The 20,189-nt window shown below is 40.1% G+C and overlaps 1 protein-coding gene across 1 annotated transcript in view; it reads right to left on the bottom strand.

Moving 5' to 3' along the window:
- Positions 1–11,873, bottom strand: part of LOC133658562 (transcription elongation factor SPT5) — a 37,658-nt gene extending 25,785 nt beyond the window's left edge. The window contains exons 1-2 of the mRNA XM_062060736.1: positions 11,735–11,873; positions 11,449–11,547 (exon numbers count right to left, since the gene is read on the bottom strand). Of these exons, the coding sequence (XP_061916720.1) occupies positions 11,449–11,529 (81 nt within the window). The 5' untranslated portion in view covers positions 11,530–11,547; positions 11,735–11,873. The remainder of the gene's footprint in view (positions 1–11,448; positions 11,548–11,734) is intronic.
- Between the last annotated feature and the right edge of the window lie 8,316 nt (positions 11,874–20,189).

Here is a 20,189-nt window from a genome sequence, read left to right as displayed (position 1 = left end):
TCCATCTTGAATCACATTGAGAAGCGCAATCTCCTTTTTGAACCAATGTCAAAATACACTATACAAAATCCACAGCATTCATTTTTGTGGTCTTTTTATACTGGCAATTTGCATTATATAATATAAACTAATGGTATGTTTATAATTTGTCAGCTTGCAAAAAAGTGCCCTCTTTTCTTTTAATCAAAATAAAAGGGGAACTGCACTTTGTTTGCCTATCATTCACAAAGACAAGAACACATGTTTTTTCCTTTTTTATGCATTCTAAAAAGTAAATACATGCGATCGAAAGTCTGATAACATGTAAGTCGCTGTGTTATGCTTATAAGTCGCATACAAAAAAACATCCAAACACCCCCATTAAGGTTATATATGCATGCTGTAAGTATATGTGTAATGTAGAAACGGTCACATTTATAGTAACATGTACTATTCACATATTTTTCTCATTTTAAGCATATGGCGTAGAATTAATTTGACAGACATCACTACATACGCTTTTTCCTTCGACAAAATCACTGATTACTACTCACTGCAAACATCATGAGAGCCAACCAACATGATAAAACATCACTTACTGTACAATGTCTGCTGTTATTAGGATGCCGACTGCTAGGATGTTGATATATTCCCATTTGGATAAAGACTGACTCATAATCCTCGCAAAGAAAAAGGGAGGTGCAGGGTTTCCCCTTAACTGCCACGATGTGAAAAAAGCAATACAATTATGCAGGATGAAGGTTGAGCTGTAATGCCACTAGCTTAATGCTAATGTACAATGGACTAGTTTATTGACAAGCTCAAAAATTAGCATTGCCAATCGCAGGGCACAGATAGACAATCATTCACACTCACATTCATAACTATGGACAATTTACTGTCTCGAAGTTTTTGGAATTTGGGAAGAAACTGGAGCGCCCGGAGAAAACCCACACACAGCGTAAAGTTAGACGTTAATGTCAAAAGACTTCAGGTAGTTTACAATGGCTTGATCAAGAAATGCATGAAATAGCTTAAAATACCCCTCTCTTCAACTTTCTCTCCTTACTTTTGCCGGGTGTCAACTCGTTTAGGTGCGCGACCAGCTGACGCATTTCTGACAGGCGATTTAGATGCACGTTCCCCCCCCCAAAATAAAGCAATGAGGAACGTTTTTATGATACTTGAGCTGTTTTTCAAACTTATTATAGCCAACAGTACGTAAATAATAGACTGTATACGGTACATCTATTCATAAATCATTTAAATTTGCTTTCATGTTTAAAAAAACACGTTTTCATGGGGAAAAAAAGAACAAATATTTTGAAGGTGTGGCGGCAGTAATCTTGCTGATCGTTTACATGTAGGCCATTTCCGAGTCTAAATTGGATGCCAAAATTGACCAACTTGACAAATTATGTCCTCAACCTTCTACTACCAAGGTAAGGAGGCATTATTTATGATCCAGAATAAACTTTCATGACCATCGAGGCGAGAAAGCAGCTCACCAGCTGGTGACGTCAATATAACAGCAACAAGCTTGTTAGCTTTACCTGTGACCATGCGCCACTAAAATATATTTGTCTGCCTTAGCGCTTATAATAACAATATCACTGATACTTGGTTAATATTCAGGTTAGGAGATGTAAATGGAGTATTGTTGGCCCTTTTTGGATGGTTATTTTAATAGAAGACCTCCCATAACTTCATTGTAAGCGGGCTTCTATTTACGGGTTGGAGTGCATTACAAAATATATATACGTCTTCTTGGTTCTCATTGTGAACGATAGGCAAAATTCCCCCCGAAAATGCAGTTCACCTTTAAGTTAAATATATTAAGTTATTCAAAGTTTTAATGTTGTGCTTGCTGTTATTTTGATGTTTTTATGTATAATATAAAACGATATACAGTATATATAAAATACAAACAGTGTCCAATTGGGCGGCCTCTGTTTAAGGTCATGTCCACACGAAAACAGATACTTAATAAACGCATACTTATCTCTGCGTTTAGGCCTCTTGTCCACACGCAGACGCATGCTTTTGTCTTTAAAAACACAGATTTTTGCAAACGCTGGCCAAAGTGAAAAGATCCAAACTCTCCGCTTAGCGTATGCGTGTACACCGCACAAACGGAGACTTGTGATGACGTCATGGTTGTGAGCTGTCATTTCCAAGCTCAACAACACTGCCTTGCTGCCTTTAAACACACTATAAGAGGACTTACTGTATGATTGAACTTAAACATGCTGCTATTTTCACTCAACACTAATAAAAAAAAGACACATCAAAATGGGCTTTGCGACAATCCCGCCGGCGCTAATGACAGTCAGCTGTTTTGGATACGATCGCTGTCAAACACCCACCTGATGGGACAACTTTGACAAGCAAGACTTTTTGCTATGTGTCATAAGAAAGGTGCAACATTATCTTATGTTTTTATTCCTTGTTTAACAACAAATCATGAAGTTAACTTACGTGTCTTGCTTCCATTTTTGTAGATTGAGCCGGCGGCGCGACCGTGCTCTCGCATAAAAAGCAAACAATCAACTAAACAAAAACAATGTAGCGTCCTCCTTGTAGTGTGTAATGATGTTGAATACAATATACACTTCATTGCACATGTGCTATATCACTATGTGGATGATTAAATGCTTTATAATTCCATGAGAGTTTTGCAGCGGCACACGCACGTCCACGTGCTTTATATAGACCAGCGTTTCTCAAAGTTTGGGGCGCGCCCCACTGGTAGGGAATAAAGACATGACAGGTGGGGCGCGAGGAACGGGAGGAAATTTCACTTTAAATTTTTTTTTTAATTATTATATTCTTAGATTTTTTTTTTTACTATGCTTTCATTTTCTATACACACTGTAAATCACTTTGTGATTCTGTCTGTGAAATCCGCTACATAAATAAATGTAAATTACTTATTTTTCCTGTAGGCTTTAAATTTCTAGGTAGGAGCGAAAGTTTGACAGACATAGCAACAGTAACTAATGGGGGCGGGGCTAAGCGGAAAAAACTTTCACGCGGATGGGTAGCAGGCTAATGTGTGGACCACAATTACACAAAATGGATAAATTAGTGACTCGCACCTCAAAGGTCGTCGAGCCAGAGCCAGCGCCTGCAGAGAAACATAAATCTGACGGGCCTAATCAACCAAAAAGCCAACCGAAAAGAAAATATGATGAAGGGTATCTTGCTCTTGGATTCACGGCAGCGGTGGTGGGGGCAGAGGAGAGACCCCTGTGTGTTCTGTGTCTAAAACCGCTAGCAGCAGACGCCATTATATCCAACAAATTAAAGAGACACCTCGAGACCACACACCCCAATCACGTCAATAAGCCACTTGATTTCTTTCAAAGAAAACTGGCAGAGTACCGTCAACAGGAGAAGCGCATGGTAAAAGCTGCATCAGTAAACAGTAACGCTCAAATGGCTTCATATAGAGTTGCATACAGAATTGCACAATGCAAAAAACCACACACAATTGCTGAGCAGCTCATTCTCCCCGCTGCAATAGACATGGTGTCAGTCATGCTTGACGAGACAAGCGCAGCAAAATTAAAAGCTGTCCCACTGTCAAACGACACAGTTGCGAGACATATATGCGACATTGCAAGTGATCTTGAGGAACTGTGCAGTGCAAAACAGGCTCATTGCAGCCACTAATGCTGGAGTACTGTAAAACTCATGTTCACTTTCCCTGTCTTGCCAAATGCATAGCTCCTCCTTTTTTTTTGCAAAGATTGCAAAGTGGCACTTTTATTTGATTTATTATTGAACTTGATGCTAGTTATTTGATTTATTATTGAACTTGATGCAAGTTATAACATTTTTATTTGATTTATTATTGATCTTAATGCAAGTTATAACACTTTTTTTGATTTATTATTGAACTTGATGCAAGTTATAACACTTTTTAAAAAATGTATTATTGAACTTGATGCAAGTTATTTAATTTATTATTGAACTTGATGCAAGTTATACCACAGCTGCACAGTTATTTTATTTATTATTGAACTTGATGTTATTTTATGTTATTGAGTTTGAATGTATACAACTTGATGTTACTTGATGTTCAATATTTTGAAAATGTTAAGCTTGGCATTAGCGTTCTGTTGGGGCGATGGGGGGAGGTGGGGCTTGAAAACTCCCCCTTGTCCAAAGTGGGGGATGACAAAAAAAGTTTGAGAATCACTGATATAGACACATATAGAATGTTTTAATGTAGACACATAGAATCATCATACTGGTGTGATTATATGCATCAAGTGTTCATTCAAGACTAAGGCAAAATATCGAGATACTGTATATATTGTGTATCGTAGGGCTGGGCGATATATCGATATACTCGATATATCGCGGGTTTGTCTCCGTGCGATATAGAAAATTACTATATCGTGATATTCGAGTATACGTTCTCACGCAGTTGCTTTTAGCTGCGGGGCATTAAACTGCATGCGTTTCTCACTCTTTCCTGCCTCTCCTTCTCACAGATACTTAAAACAAGCGCACCTTCTTACATACGTCACATACTGTCACTTGAGCAACGTCACACGCTCCCGCGGAGCAGACAGGTAGCGACATGTTAACGTTACAGCTAACGGTGTGGTTTGAGTGGTAATACGAGAGAAAGAAGGTGCGAATCTGGTAACAAATGGAGGAATAATTAATTCCCAAGAAAAACAGCACGGGGTCTATCGTCTGACGGGAATATGTCTTTACATCATGTCAAAATCTCAGTTCGGTGCCACACCAACTAAATGCCGAAGCAACTATTTCCACATCAACACCGTAGGACATATACTATTTGATATGCAGCTCATTTTTATGTGACACTTATTGAATTATCTTGTGTGACATCATGCACAAAAGTGCACTTTCTTTGTTTTAAACTATTGTAGTGGCGTTCTGTACAAAAAGTGCACTTTAATTTAGTGTTGTTTTGATAAGTCATCTTAGTGACATCATGCACAAAAGTGCACTAATAACTTGTTTTAAAATGTCTCTGACAATCTTGCACTTTCTGTTTTTGAAATGACATGAATGTTTGTGCCACTGCTTAATAACTGTTTAATAAATACAGTTTTAGTAAATTGACTTAGTTGTGATTTCCCTCTCTGAATGAAAGTTTAAAATGAGCATATATTAATGCAGTATGAAGAAGAATGTTTTATTCATAGAATCATCATACTGCTGTGATTATATGCATCAAGTGCTCATTCAAGGCTAAGGCAAAATATCGAGATATATATCGTGTATCATGACATGGCCTAACAATATCGAGATATTAAAAAAAGGCCATATCGCACAGCCCTACTAATAGGAGGTGTAATGGCACCACGTCAGCTATTGCTGCTTTTTTCAGGCTTCTGATTGGACAAAATGTGCATGACAGCAGGTGTATGCGTTTGTGTGTAGACATAGACGGTTTTGAAACTACACTTGTGTGGATGGAGATTGTTTTAACCCCAAACATGTGTTTTTGAAACTCTCCGTGTTCGTGTGGACATGGCCTAACACAGACCTGGGCAAATTAAGGCCCGGGGGCCCATGAAGCCCGATAAGCTTTTCAATCTGGCCCTCCCGACATTCCTAAATATTTTTTTTAGATCTTTAAGATGGAAAGTGTAGCTGCCATTATGATGTGCAGTGATGTTGTCTAATGACCGTAAGTCTTGAACTATACAAAGTATTTCAATGGTTGGAATCTGCACTTTTGCATGATATACTAGTTACTATGGTAATCGAATTAGTTACTATGCTAATCTAATTAGTTACTATGGTCATCTAAGTCACAGCAGCTCAAACGAGGCACCAAGCAGTGTGGGTGGGGAGCGTTTCCACAGCAGCCAGCCTGAAATGTGGGTGTCAGGGACAGACGCGGAAAGAGATTTTTTACAACAATATCTAAAGCTTAGTGATATATCAGATTGTGGGTGGGTTTTTTTTTACCCTTTGCGTTCATATTTTGCTGTGTTTGTTGCATTTTTGCTGCGTTTCGCTTGATTGTATAATATGTGGATGGAGAGGGGGTGTGACGTTCATATGTTGTCATTATTCAGTGTTTTATCATTCATAGTTAATATTGTAAATCCCACATTATTTCATGTACATTCTGGGTGTCTTGTACAGTAAAAAAAAAAACTTGTTTGCGGATGACTCCGCCCTACTGGTATCAGACAAGGACAAGTCACAGGTGGAGAAAATCCTCAGTGCTGAACTCTGTAGAACATGCACCTGGCTCGCTGACAACAAGCTATCCATACACTTGGGTAAAACGTAATGCATCCTGTTTGGGTCCCACATCAACCTTAAGAAAGTCAATGACTTCACTATAAAAGTAGGTGACATTGTTATCACCAGGAAAGATGAGGTCACCTACATAGGTTCCATTCTAGAGGCTAATCTTTCCTGTAATATCAACAGCCGAGATCAAAAAGGTCAACCAATGAACGAGATTTCTCTATAGAATCTCCTCTCTGGTCAACAAAAGCACCATGAAGATTCTAGCGGGAACTCTCGTTCAACCCTTTTTCGATTACGCATGCACCTCCTGGTACCCTAGCGCCTCCAAAACCCTCAAATCTAAACTCCAAACATCCCAGAACAAGCTAGTCAGATTACTTCTAGACCTCCACCCCAGATCACACCTCACTCCTACCCACTTTTTCAAAATGGGCTGGCTCAGGGTGGAGGACAGAGTAAAACAACTTGCACTGAGCCTAGTCTAAGGCTGCAGCTAACGATTATTTTTCTATCGATTAATCTACAGATTATTTTTTCGATTAATCGGTTAATCTATAGATTATTTTTTCGATTCATCTATAGATTATTTTTCCTTTTACCGATTATTTTTTATTTTATTTTATTTAAAATGAAGATGAAAAAATAAAAGTAGGCCAGTTTTTTCAAAAGGCATGGCTTTTATTTACAAAAAAAAAAGTATGGCCACTCAGTCAACATTGACAACAACATGACAAAATATTCTGTAACAATGTAAACATTTAAAACTTTTAACATTTAACAAAATTAAAAGTAGCTTATTTGCTTTTTAATGTGCAAATATAAAAGTAAACATCTAGTACAAATCTTAAGCATTTCAAAAGTAAAAGTATTGCTTATTTTGCTTTAAAATGTGCAAAAATAAAGATAAACATCCAATACAAAAAAGTGCAAAACGAAATATTCTGTAACAAAAGTGTAAACATTTCAACAAAAGTGAAAGTATTGCTTATTTGCTAAAATGTGCAAAAATAAAGATAAACATCAATACAAAAAAGTGCCAATCTAAATATTCTGGAGCACTGTAAACATTAAGTATTGCTTTTAAAATGTGCAAAATAAACATCCAGTCCAACACAGTACACAATAACCAATTCTACTCATTCCAGTGAGTGACTAACAGTTGTAATGAAGAAAGGTTAGCATGTCTACTTGCTTTGCTTCTTTTCTTGTTTACAATATTCCCAGCAGCTGAAAATAGGCGCTCAGAAGGGGTCGATGTGGCTGGAACTGAGAGGTAATTAGCCTTCACCTCAAGCCAGGACTGCGAGTGAGCTGAGCTGCAGTTTAAGTTTCTAGTAGGTCAACGGGCTCATAGTGATGTTACTAGTAGTTGACTGGGAGGTGTTTATTATCATTTGGGGAGAGTCCGCTGCCTGATGCTCACCTGCTAAACACCTATCTGCTCCACGCTGAAGCGCTGACTACATGCGCTCTGAATACGCACTGCTGATTGGCTGATAATGCTTCGTGTGTACCAATCAGATGTTGTGTGGGTGGGACAATGCTGCGTGTGTACCAATCAGATGGTTGTATGGGTGGGACAATGCTGCGTGTGTACCAATCAGATGGTTGTGTGGGTGGGACAATGCTGCGTGCTGAGACAGAGGCAGCCGCAGAAGGAGCAAAGCAACTTGTTAAGACTTTAGCAGCTAAAGTTAGCTTTAGCTTAGAAACTCGTTCGGTACACCCCCGTACCGAACCGAAAGCCCCGTACCGAAACGGTTCAATACAAAACACATAACGTTACACCCCTAGCAGATACAAATGACACATTCATGTTTTTGTGTAATGATGACAACGTATGCTAACGCGGACGATTGACAAGTTGATGGTTGATGGTTTTCTTTTCAAATGTTCGTTCATAGCCGTTGTGCTGCTATGATAGGCCATTTACGCTCGACACTGTGCATACAACAACATTATTAGGCTGTGTATTGAAATACTCCCACACTTTTGACGACTTTTGGCGTGCGTTTTCCCCTCGCTCGCACAGTCTGCTTTGCGCTCCGCCATGACGGTAGTGTGACGTAATTATGCGACGCGTCGACGCACAAAAACGGCGTCGACGTATTTACATAACCGATGACGTCGACTACGTCGACGCGTCGTTTCAGCCTTAGCCTAGTCTATAAAATCCACTACACCTCCCTGATACCGAAGTACATGTCAAACTACTTCCTCAACGTAAATGACCGCCATAACCACAACACCAGGGGGAGCTCCACTAACCACGTTAAAGGCCTACTGAAAGCCACTACTACCGACCACGCAGTCTGATAGTTTATATATCAATGATGAAATCTTAACATTGCAACACATGCCAATACGGCCGGGTTAACTTATAAAGTGCAATTTTAAATTTCCCGCTAAACTTCCGGTTCGAAACGCCTCTGAGGGTTGACGTATGCGCGTGACGTCAATCATTGAAACGGAAGTATTCGGACACCATTGAAGTCAATACGAAATAGCTCTGTTTTCATCTCATTATTCCACAGTATTCTGGACATCTGTGTTGGTGAATCTGTTGCAATTTGTTCATTGCATTATGGAGAAAGAAGCTGAGCAAGCAAAGAAGAAAGTTGTCGGTGCGAAGTGTCTATTTTGCGAGGGAAGTCAGCAACAACACGTACACAGCCGGCGCTTCTTTGTTTACATTCCCGAAAGATGCAGTCAAGATGGAAGAACTCGGACAACAGAGACTCTTACCAGGAGGACTTTGATTTGGATACACAGTTGCGATAACGTGAGTACACAGCTGCGCTTCCAAACATTTGATCGCTTGCTATAACTAGCTCGAGCTAGTAGCTAGGAGCTAGGAGCTAGCATTAGGATTAATTTGTGGCATATTAAATATAAGCCTGGTTGTGTTGTGGCTAATAGAGTATATATATGTCTTGTGTTTATTTATTGTTGTAGTCATTCCCAGCTGAATATCAGGTCCCACCCGCGCGCTTCCAAACATTTGATTGCTTGCCCGTACGTGCGTGTCATGTACGTAACTTTGATTAAATACATAAGCTTTATGAACCTTGGGTTAGGTGAACGGTTGTTTGGGCTGAGTGAGTGTGTGTGTTATGCAGGTGTTTGAATTGTATTGGCGGGTTATATATACGGGATCCCGTCCATATTACCCGCTCGAGCTATAACTAGCTCGAGCTAGTAGCTAGTAGCTAGGAGCTAGCATAACAAACACCTAGGTGTTTTTATGCGGGATTAATTTGTGGCTTATTAAATATAAGCCTGGTTGTGTTGTGGCTAATAGAGTATATATATGTCTTGTGTTTATTTACTGTTGTAGTCATTCCCAGCTGAATATCAGGTCCCACCCGCGCGCTTCCAAACATTTGATTGCTTGCCAGTACGTGCGTTTCATGTACGTAACTTTGATTAAATATATAAGCTTTATGAACCTTGGGTTAGGTGAACGGTTGTTTGGGCTGAGTGAGTGTGTGTGTTGTGCAGGTGTTTGAATCGTATTGGCGGGTTATATATACAGGATCCCGTCCATATTACCCGCTCGAGCTATAACTAGCTCGAGCTAGTAGCTAGGAGCTAGCATAACAAACACCTAGGTGTTTTTATGCGGGATTAATTTGTGGCATATTAAATATAAGCCTGGTTGTGTTGTGGCTAATAGAGTATATATATGTCTTGTGTTTATTTACTGTTGTAGTCATTTCCAGCTGAATATCAGGTCACCCCCGGCTCTCACAGCATCTTCCACTCCCCACTAGTCCTTCACTTTCACTTTCCTCATTTAAAAATATTTCATCCTCGCTCAAATTAATGGGGAAATCGTCGCTTTCTCGGTCCGAATCTCTCTCACTTCATGCGGCCATCATTGTAAACAATAGGGAACTTTGCGTATATGTTCAATTGACTACGTCACGCTACTTCCGGTAGGGGCAAGCCTTTTTTTATCAGATACCAAAAGTTGCGATCTTTATCGTCGTTGTTCTATACTAAATCCTTTCAGCAAAAATATGGCAATATCGCGAAATGATCAAGTATGACACATAGAATAGATCTGCTATCCCCGTTTAAATAAAAAAAATTCATTTCAGTAGGTCTTTAAACCCAGATTCCAATCTAACACAGGTCTTAACTCATTCTCTTTCTATGCCACATCAATATGGAATGCGCTCCATATAGTGTCACAGTGGCTTACACTTGCATCGCATCTCATAGACTTAACAGACTGTGCCCAATATTTTCACAAAGATAAAATAAGTCATATTTTTGGTTCATTTAATAGTTAAAACAAATTTACATTATTGCAATCAGTTGATAAAACATTGTCCTTTACAATTATAAAAGATTTTTACAAAAATCTACTACTCTGCTTGCATGTCAGCAGACTGGGGTAGATTCTGCTGACATCCTATGTATTGAATGAATAGAGAATCGTTTTGAATCGGGAAAATATCGTTTTTGAATCCAATCGTGACCCCAATAATCGATATTGATTCGAATCGTGGGATACCCAAAGATTCGCAGCCATAATAACAAACAAACCTAACCCCCCCTCCACATCCCGGATTGTAAATAATTAAATGTATATACCCTGATGATTATCTTGTGTGATGACTGTATTATGATGATATTATATATCTGTATCATGAATCAATTTAAATGGAACCTGACTTAAACAAGTTGAAAAACTTATTCGAGTGTTACCATTTAGTGGTCAATTGTACTTCACTGTGCAATCTACTAATAAAAGTCTCGATCAATCAAAAAACAACAACATTACATTCCGTTTTTAAGGCGGTCTGTCATAAAGTTTTTAGCATTCAATCAGATATTATTGTGAGGTTTTGTATCAGTGTTCCTAAAAAAAGATATACCGGACCCCAGACACATTTTGTTCTCTTAATTTGGCCCCCCGAGTCAAAATAATTGCCCAGGCCTGGCCTAACACAATGCGGTGGGTTGCCAGTTGGGCTTGTTTATCTCGTTACGTCTGGCAATACCGAATATTTATATCTGCACGAACCGTTTGCAAAGGTACGCCGAAAGAAAGTGGGCTAAAAATGCGATTGTGGGGCAAAACTGAAAGCAAATTATATCAACAACATTCTTATCTAGACCACGAAGAAATGTATTACATGTAGATAATAAGCATAACGAGTCCCCTTTAACTTATTAGTTGCAAGGCGGTTAGCGTGAGACTACCTCTTCCACCTCCTCCGCCTCTCCGTCGCTGCTGCGCTCACTCTGGTTGTCAGAGAGGTCGCTGTCTTCGCTGTCGGACATCTTCTCCACCCGGAATGACTGAAGAAAGGACGAATAAACACAGCAGCCATGACGACAACTTGCATTTTAACGCAGCCTGCTAGGCTAATGCTAAGCTAACAACCCTCGCGAGGCCGAGCTAGGGCCACCATGTTGTGGATGGCGCTATTGTTACTTTCCCGTTCGCTTAAAAAAACGTGCTGTTCACTTGGGAAGTTTTACTTACCGGTTTTAATTATTAGGTTGTATTCGCTGTGTAAAATAGGTGAGAAATGTCGCTTTTTTTAATCACTCAGACGACTCTCGCGTATCCAGTAGACTCGCAAGATTTCCGGGGAACTGGCTAGTCTCGCGTGACTTTGGGTGGCTGATCGCTGGATAGACAGGAGGTCTCACTCCGGTCAACTATTTCTTTTTTTAAAAAGGAAATCAACAAAAAAGACGAAAGTCGGGTCAGTGTATGTTTTTAATTAGGGATGTCCGATAATGGCCTTTTTTGCCGATATTACGATATTGTCCAACTCTTAATTACCGATACTGATATCAACCGATACCGATATATACAGTCGTGGAATTAACACATTATTATGCCTAATTTGGACAACCAGGTAAGGTGAAGATAAGGTCCTTTTTAAAAAAAAATAAATAAATTAAAAACATTTTATTGAATAAAAAAAGAAAGTAAAACAATATAAAAACAGTTACATAGAAACTAGTAATTAATGAAAATGAGTCAAATTAACTGTTAAAGGTTAGTACTATTAGTGGACCAGCAGCACGTACAATCATGTGTGCTTACGGACTGTATCCCTTGCAGACTGTATTGATATATAATGTAGGAACCAGAATATTAATAACAGAAAGAAACAAACCTTTTGTGTGAATGAGTGTAAATGGGGGAGGGAGGTTTTTTGGGTTAGTGCACTAATTGTAAGTGTGTCTTGTGTTTTTTATGTTGATTTAATAATAAAAAAATTAAAAAAACGATACCGATAATAAAAAAAACGATACCGAGAATTTCCGATATTACATTTTAAAGCATTTATCGGCCATCGACATCTCAATTTTTAATGATTACATTTTTGTGTATGTATGGTATGTATATGTATATGAAATATACATATATATACATACATACATATACATACATATACATACATATACATACAGTATATATACATACATATACTGTACATATACATGTATATGTATATGAAAAAACATGTATGTGTATATGAAAAAAATAAAATCTCTGACACGGATCCTGCATGCATGATCTTTTTAAACAATACTTTTTATTATTATTTTTTTTATTGAACAACAAACATACATTTATAATTCACACAAAACTCAAGGCACTTTCAACATCAAGGAAAGAAAACAAAAGCAAATACAGATAGAGAAATAATACTAAAAAATATGAAAAAAACAAAGACAAAAAGGGCTACCTAAATCACTTTAAATGTTTTTAACAAGGATATCAATTTAAGGGCTTTTTTACTCTTAATCATTCTCCAAGATTTGATTGATAAGTGTAATCCATTAAGCCAATTAGAAAATGTAGGCCTTACTTTCATAAATCGACATTTATGTAGAAACAATTTGGCCTGTAGCATAATAATCCCCTCAATTTCCCCCCCAAAATGGATTAACTGGCTGGAATATAAAGACAATATAACATACATCCATAAACGTGGATGCATATGCAAAAGTGCTATATATTTATCTGTACAGTGATCTATTTATTTATATCTGCACCTTATTGCTTTTTTATCCTGCACTACCATGAGCTAATGCAACAAAATGTTGTTCTTATCTGTACTGTAAAGTTCAAATTTGAATGACAATAAAAAGGAAGTCTAAGTCTAATAATGTTGACAAACATTTCTATGTTACAGTCGTTCACAAAAATACCAAATGTGATCTCTTCTATAGAGAACGGGGACATCTCCACACCCTTGTCTCTCAGCCAATCTCTGATCTCCTCCCAAAACACATGTACACTCTCACATTCCACAAACAGATGATTGACATCCTCTACAGCTCCACAGATATAACAGCCATCAACCTCCATGTTAAATTCAAGTTTCAAAAAACCCTCTGAAGGGTATATTTCATTAATAATTTTAAATTGTATTTCTTTAATTTTGGGAAGAATTGGGTATATATATATATATATATATATATATATATATATATATATATATTATATATATATATATATATATATATATATATATATATATATATATATATATATATATATATTGTCCTTATTTTCCTTAGATCAACTTTTGTTATTTTTTAAACAATACTGTTTTTTCCCCAGCAGGCCAGCCCATTGGCTCAACTTTAAATTAACAATTTCCGGTTCCGGTGTCGAGATATGAAAAAAAGTTTAAGTCCCTTGTTTCATGAGGTGCTATTTGGATTTACACTGTATGAAAAAAAAATTTCAAATACATTTTACATTTGCAACCTCATTATAGTATTGGCTAAATTTTGTATTCATAAATGTAAGTTTCTCAATACCCGGTCTGTTTTTTGTGCCTTTAAAAAAAGAATTAGAACTCCACTTTAAAACGCTCTCTACCTCTAACAACCAAAAAGCTGTGAAAACGATGATGCTGAGCTCCAAATTTGGGTTATTTACGGAACTTGTGTGAGCCTATGGCTTTACATTTTGTTACATACAAATATTTTGCATTCTATTTTAGTTACTTTATTGAGTTTACAACCCCCTGGCACTGTTTTGTACTGTTTCTGTACTTGTTTAGACTATTATTATTTCTTGATGGTATGTAAATGTTGCATATTATAAATAAAGGTTAATAAAATAAAAAATAAAATAAAATAATAAAATAAAAAGTCCCTCGTTTCGTTTCTGTTGACTGGTGATTTTAATAGGGATGTCCGATAATGGCTTTTTGCCGATATCCGATATTCTGATATTGTCCAACTCTTTAATTACCAATACCGATATCAACCGATACCGAAATCAACCGATATATGCAGTCGTGGAATTAACACATTATTATGCCTAATTTGGACAACCATGTATGGTGAAGATAAGGTACTTTAAAAAAAAAAAAAAAAGAAATAAGATAACTAAATTAAAAACATTTTCTTGAATAAAAAAGAAAGTAAAACAATATAAAAACCGTTACATAGAAACTAGTAATTAATGAAAATGAGTAAAATGAACTGTTAAAGGTTAGTACTATTAGTGGACCAGCAGCACGCACAATCATGTGTGCTTACAGACTGTATCCGTTGCAGACTGTATTGATATATATTGATATATAATGTAGGAACCAGAATATTGGTAACAGAAAGAAATGGGGGGAGGGAGGTTTTTTGGGTTGGTGCACTAATTGTAAGTGTATCTTGTGTTTTTTATGTTGATTTAATAAAAAAAATAAAAATAAGAAAACCGATACAGATAATACAAAAACCGATACCGATAATTTCCGATATTACATTTTAACGCATTTATCGGCCGATGATATCGGCAGGCCGATATTATCGGACATCTCTAGATTTTAATTTTTGTATTACAAAATATAAAATGAATCAACCAGTTTCTTAGATATTGTTTATGCTCTTCAACACCGAAAAAGAAATGTATTGTATTTTGTGTGAATGCACCAAAGCATTCACATGTATGGTTTTGTACACCAAAATTCATTTATTTATTACTATTCTTCTTCTCCAGATTTTGGCACGCTCTATCTTCCACATTTTTCACCCAATTCAAACCGTTCCAACTTCAAACTGTTCAGCCTTTTCGGGAATCACGGGCTTTCCCTTGGCAAATTCCCAAAATTCCCAGAATTCCAGGTTTCCCCGGACATTTTTCTCATTCAAAATGAATTGGCCATTTTTCAACCTATTCAAACCATTCCAACTTCAACATATTCCACCATTCTGGAAATTCAAATAATTTTTCCAAGTTAAAAAAAATTCCAGGATTTTCCAGAATTCCTGCTTTTCCAAGCCTTATTTCCACCCTTTTTTCTGGCGACTACTCATTCCAGATTTTTCAACGCATTTCAACCGTCAAAACTTTCCTCTCAATCAGGACAAAAAACGAAGTTGTTTTTTGGAATGGAAAAATTCCCGGTTTTCCCGAAATTCCAGGAGTTCCGTTATACAATTTCTCATTTTAACATGTTACTACTTCAACATTCCTCGACCAATTTGAAAAATTCCAACACCAACCATTTCAACTCATACAGACGATTCAAGTTTACCATTTTCAAAAAAATTCCCGAAATTCCAACATTTTTTGGAAATTCCCATTGAAATCAATGGGACATTTTTCAAAGTTCCACAATTCCTAGATTTTTCATCTGATTCAAACTGTTCCAACTTTAAAATATTCAGCCTGTTTGGGAATTGTGTGCTCTACTTCAACAATTCAAAAAAATATTCCAGGATTTCAGTTGAACTTCAGCATTGGAGCACGCAATTCCTTCAGGAATTGCCTCATCTAGTTTCATAATATCCATCCATCCATTTCTACCGCTTGTCCCTTTCGGGGGTTGTGGGGGGTGCTGGAGCCTATCTCAGCTGCATTTGGGCGGAAAGTGGGGTACACCAAACCAATCGGGTTTTTTTCAGTTCCTATTCCATCCATCCACCCATTTTCTACCGCTTGTCCCTTTCGGGGTTGCGGGGGGTGCTGGAGCCTATCTCAGCTGCGTTCAACCCTTTTTCGATTACGCTTGCACCTCCTGGTACCCTAGCACCTCCAAAACCCTCAAATCTAGACTCCAAACATCCCAAAACAAGCTAGTCAGATTACTTCTAGACCTCCACCCCAGATCACACCTCACTCCTACCCACTTCTCCAAAGTGGGCTGGCTCAGGGTGGAGGACAGAGTAAAACAACTTGCACTGAGCCTAGTCTATAAAATCCGCTACAGTCTAACCTCCCTGATACCCAAGTACATGTCAAACTACTTCCTTAACGTAAATGACCGCCATAACCGCAATAACCAGAATATGTACTCCACTGTGCAATCTACTAATAAAAGTTTCTGTTGTATCTCAGAGAAGGGAAGGAGGCGACAACCAGGGCAGAACTGCGGTTTACAAGGTTTATTGGAAAAACCTTAGATGAATACGTGGCGTGTGTATGCTACTCAAAGTGAGTGAGTGTTGACTATGTGTAAAATTATAATGTAAATGTTACCAAGGGTTGTTGTCTGTAAATGTTGGTTGTATCTTTCGTCGTATCCAAGGGGGCAAAGGCGAAGAGGCAGTTCATGGACAGGCAAGTGGTCGTGGACAAGAGCAGGGCAGCGTGGTCTGGGTCCGAGCAGGGAGGTCGTGGATCGAGGTGGGCAGTTAGGAATCCGGATGGGTGTCGAGTGACAAGGCACGATCACGGAGGTCAGGAGAGTTACTGTGGAAATACAAAAGGGCATGAACCAGGGGGAAACATGGAGAAATAGAGCAAAACAAGGACGAGGAAATCACTGGGAAAAGGAATGCCAGACGTGATGCTTACTGGAAGGTTAGCGACGTTCTGGCAAAGGTTCCTTGGGTCCGCTGGTCTTTATGCCGCTCCCCCTCGTCAAGTCCAGGTGTGCTGATCAGTGATTGCTTGCAGACTTGTTGCGGTGTGGGCGTGTTGTGCTCAGTGTGAGCAGAGGTATGTTTGAGCGTCCTGCCAGCAGAGGTGCCTGCAGCTCCAGCTGCAGTGGAAACCTGGGATCGACTCCGCGTCATGACAGTACCCCCCCCCCTTATGCGAGGCCCCCGACGAGCGCCGAGGAGCATCAGGATTGGCACGGTAGAAGTCCCATAGAAGTGAGGGATCGGCAAGGTAGGAGGCTGGCACCCATGATCTGTCTTCAGGTCCATATCCCTCCCAGTCGACCAGATAAACAAGCCCCCTACCTTGTCGACGGACCCTGAGGATCTCCTTGACCGTCCAAACCTGATCTCCATTAGGCAAAAACCTAGAGGGTGGGGGGGCAGGGACAGGAGGGGACAGAGCGCTCTCCGCTACCGGTTTAATCTGGGAAACATGGACAACAGGATGCCGCTTGACCGAGGGTGGGAGAGCCAATTTAACAGATACAGGGTTTATGATAGAAATGATGGAGAACGGACCAACATAACGGGGAGCCAATTTTCTAGATGGTACCTGGAGACTGAGGTCCTTAGTGAGAAGCATCACTTGTTGTCCTGGTTTATAGGACGGGGCTGGAATACGATGACGGTTGGCGTTGCGACACATTTTCTCAGATGCTCTTTCCAAAGCTGCACGAGCGGCTCTCCACACCCTCTGACACCGTCTAATATGAGCTCTAGTAGAGGGAACAGCGATTTCCAGTTCCTGTTGGGGAAATAAAGGGGGTTGATAACCTAATGAGCACTCAAATGGGGACATACCGGTAGCGGAGCTCTTCAAGGAGTTATAGGAAAACTCCACCCATGGCAAAAACTTGCTCCAGGACGTGGGTTGATGACTGGCGACACATTGGAGCATGGTCTCCAAGCTTTGATTAGTTCTTTCAGCCTGCCCGTTGCTCTGCGGATGGTATCCCGATGTGAGGCTGACCGAGGCCCAGATACCCTTGCAGAAGGCTCTCCATACTTGCGATGTAAACTGAGGGCCTCGGTCAGAAACGATATCCATCGGAATACCATGTTGTTTGACGACGTGAAGTGTGAGGAGGTCAGAAGTCTCTGAGGCAGAAGGTAACTTTCGCAGTGGAACAAAATGGGCTGCTTTGGAGAAACGGTCTACAATAGTAAGGACAGTGGTGTTACCTCTGGAGGCTGGAAATCCTGTGACAAAATCCAGGGCGATGTGTGACCAAGGACGGGCAGGAATGGAGAGAGGGTGAAGAAGACCAGCAGGAGGCCTGTGTGACATCTTACTACGGGCACAAGTTAAACAAGCAGCGATGAACTCACGAGTGTCCTTGGCCATTGATGGCCACCAAAAACGTCTTCGCAGCAGTGATAGGGTTCGTTGAAAGCCAGGATGGCATGAGAACAGGCTAGAGTGCCCCCAATCCAGGACCCTGGGTCGTAACTCCCGATGGACGAACAGTTTGTTGGGAGGTCCACCTCCCGGTCCTGGATTGGAACGCAGTGCAGCCTTAACTAGGTCCTCCACTTTCCAAGTTACCATCCCAATGATACGAGTGGAAGGAAGGATGGGTTCTGCCACTGCCGGACCGGTAGGTTCTTTCAGAAATAACCGGGACAGTGCGTCAGCCTTAGTGTTCTTGGACCCAGGTCTGAAAGAAAGCACGTAATTGAAGCGAGAGAAAAACTGCTGCCACCTTGCCTGGCGGTTGTTGATCCTCTTGGCAGCACGGATGTGTAGAAGGTTACTGTGGTCGGTTAGGATCTGAAACTGGTGTCTAGCTCCTTCCAACCAGTGTCTCCATTCCACCAGGGCCTCATGGACTGCCAGTAATTCTCTATTCCCAGCATCATAATTCTGTTCGGCCGGTGTCAGGCGCCTGGAGAAAAAAGCAACAGGGTGAACCAAATTGTCACTTTTGGACCGTTGAGAGAGAATAGCCCCAATCCCAGAGTCTGAGGCGTCAACCTCCACCAAAAAAGCAGTTTCTAAGTCGGGATGGACTAGAATGGGGGCAGAAACAAAACGCTCCTTTAACTCCTCGAAGGCCTTCCTCGCCAAAAGAGTCCACACAAAAGGAACGTTAGTAGACGTAAGCGAATGTAGTGGTGCCGCAACTCTACTGAAGTCTTGAATGAAGCGACGGTAGAAGCCAGCGAAGCCGAGGAACCTCCGAAGTTCCGTCCTAGTAGTAGGTTGCGGCCACTTCACCACGGCCTCCACCTTCTTCGGGTCTGGCCTTATGTGACCCCTTTCGACCACGAAACCGAGGAACTCCACCGAAGAGGAGTGGAAACTGCACTTTTCTGCCTTAAATAGACAGTTTTCCAAAAGCCGTTGCAGGACAAGTCGAACATGTCTTTGGTGATCAGAGAGGTTACGGGAGAAAATGAGAATATCATCTAGGTATACTACCACAAATTGGTCCAGCATGTCCCGAAGAATGTCGTTGACAAGAGTTTGGAAAACTGCAGGTGCGTTGGTGAGTCCAAAAGGCATCACTCGGTACTCATAATGCCCCATATGAGTGTTGAAAGCAGTCTTCCACTCGTCTCCCTCTTTGATCCGGACCAAGTGATAGGCGTTACGGAGATCCAGTTTGGTAAATATGGTAGCAGGTGCCAAAGGTTCAAAAGATGAGTTGAGTAGAGGAAGAGGGTACTTATTCTTAATGGTGATGTTGTTAAGGTGACGGTAGTCAATGCAGGGACGAAGGGATCCGTCCTTCTTGGCCACGAAAAAGAATCCCGCCGCCAGTGGAGACTTGGATGGTGTTATGATGCCCGAGGCAAGGCCCTCGGTGATGTAGTTCCTCATAGCTTCCTTCTCTGGAAGAGACAAGTTGTATAGGCGACTAGACGGCAAGGTAGCGTTAGGGAGTAACTCGATGGCACAATCATAAGGTCTATGAGGGGGTAATCCCAGGGCACGTACCTTGCTGAAGACCTCGGCTAAGTCATGGTAGCAAGCTGGAACCAGAGATAGATCGGCATGGGGAGTCGTGGTAGTGGAGTGGTAGACCGGATGAGATGCTGACCCAAGACAGTTGGCCATGCAGGGTGTACTCCAA

This window comes from Entelurus aequoreus, linkage group LG10 (assembly GCF_033978785.1).
Source record: "Entelurus aequoreus isolate RoL-2023_Sb linkage group LG10, RoL_Eaeq_v1.1, whole genome shotgun sequence".
NCBI lineage: Eukaryota > Metazoa > Chordata > Actinopteri > Syngnathiformes > Syngnathidae > Entelurus > Entelurus aequoreus.
This window is presented reverse-complemented; position numbering and strand designations above follow the sequence as displayed.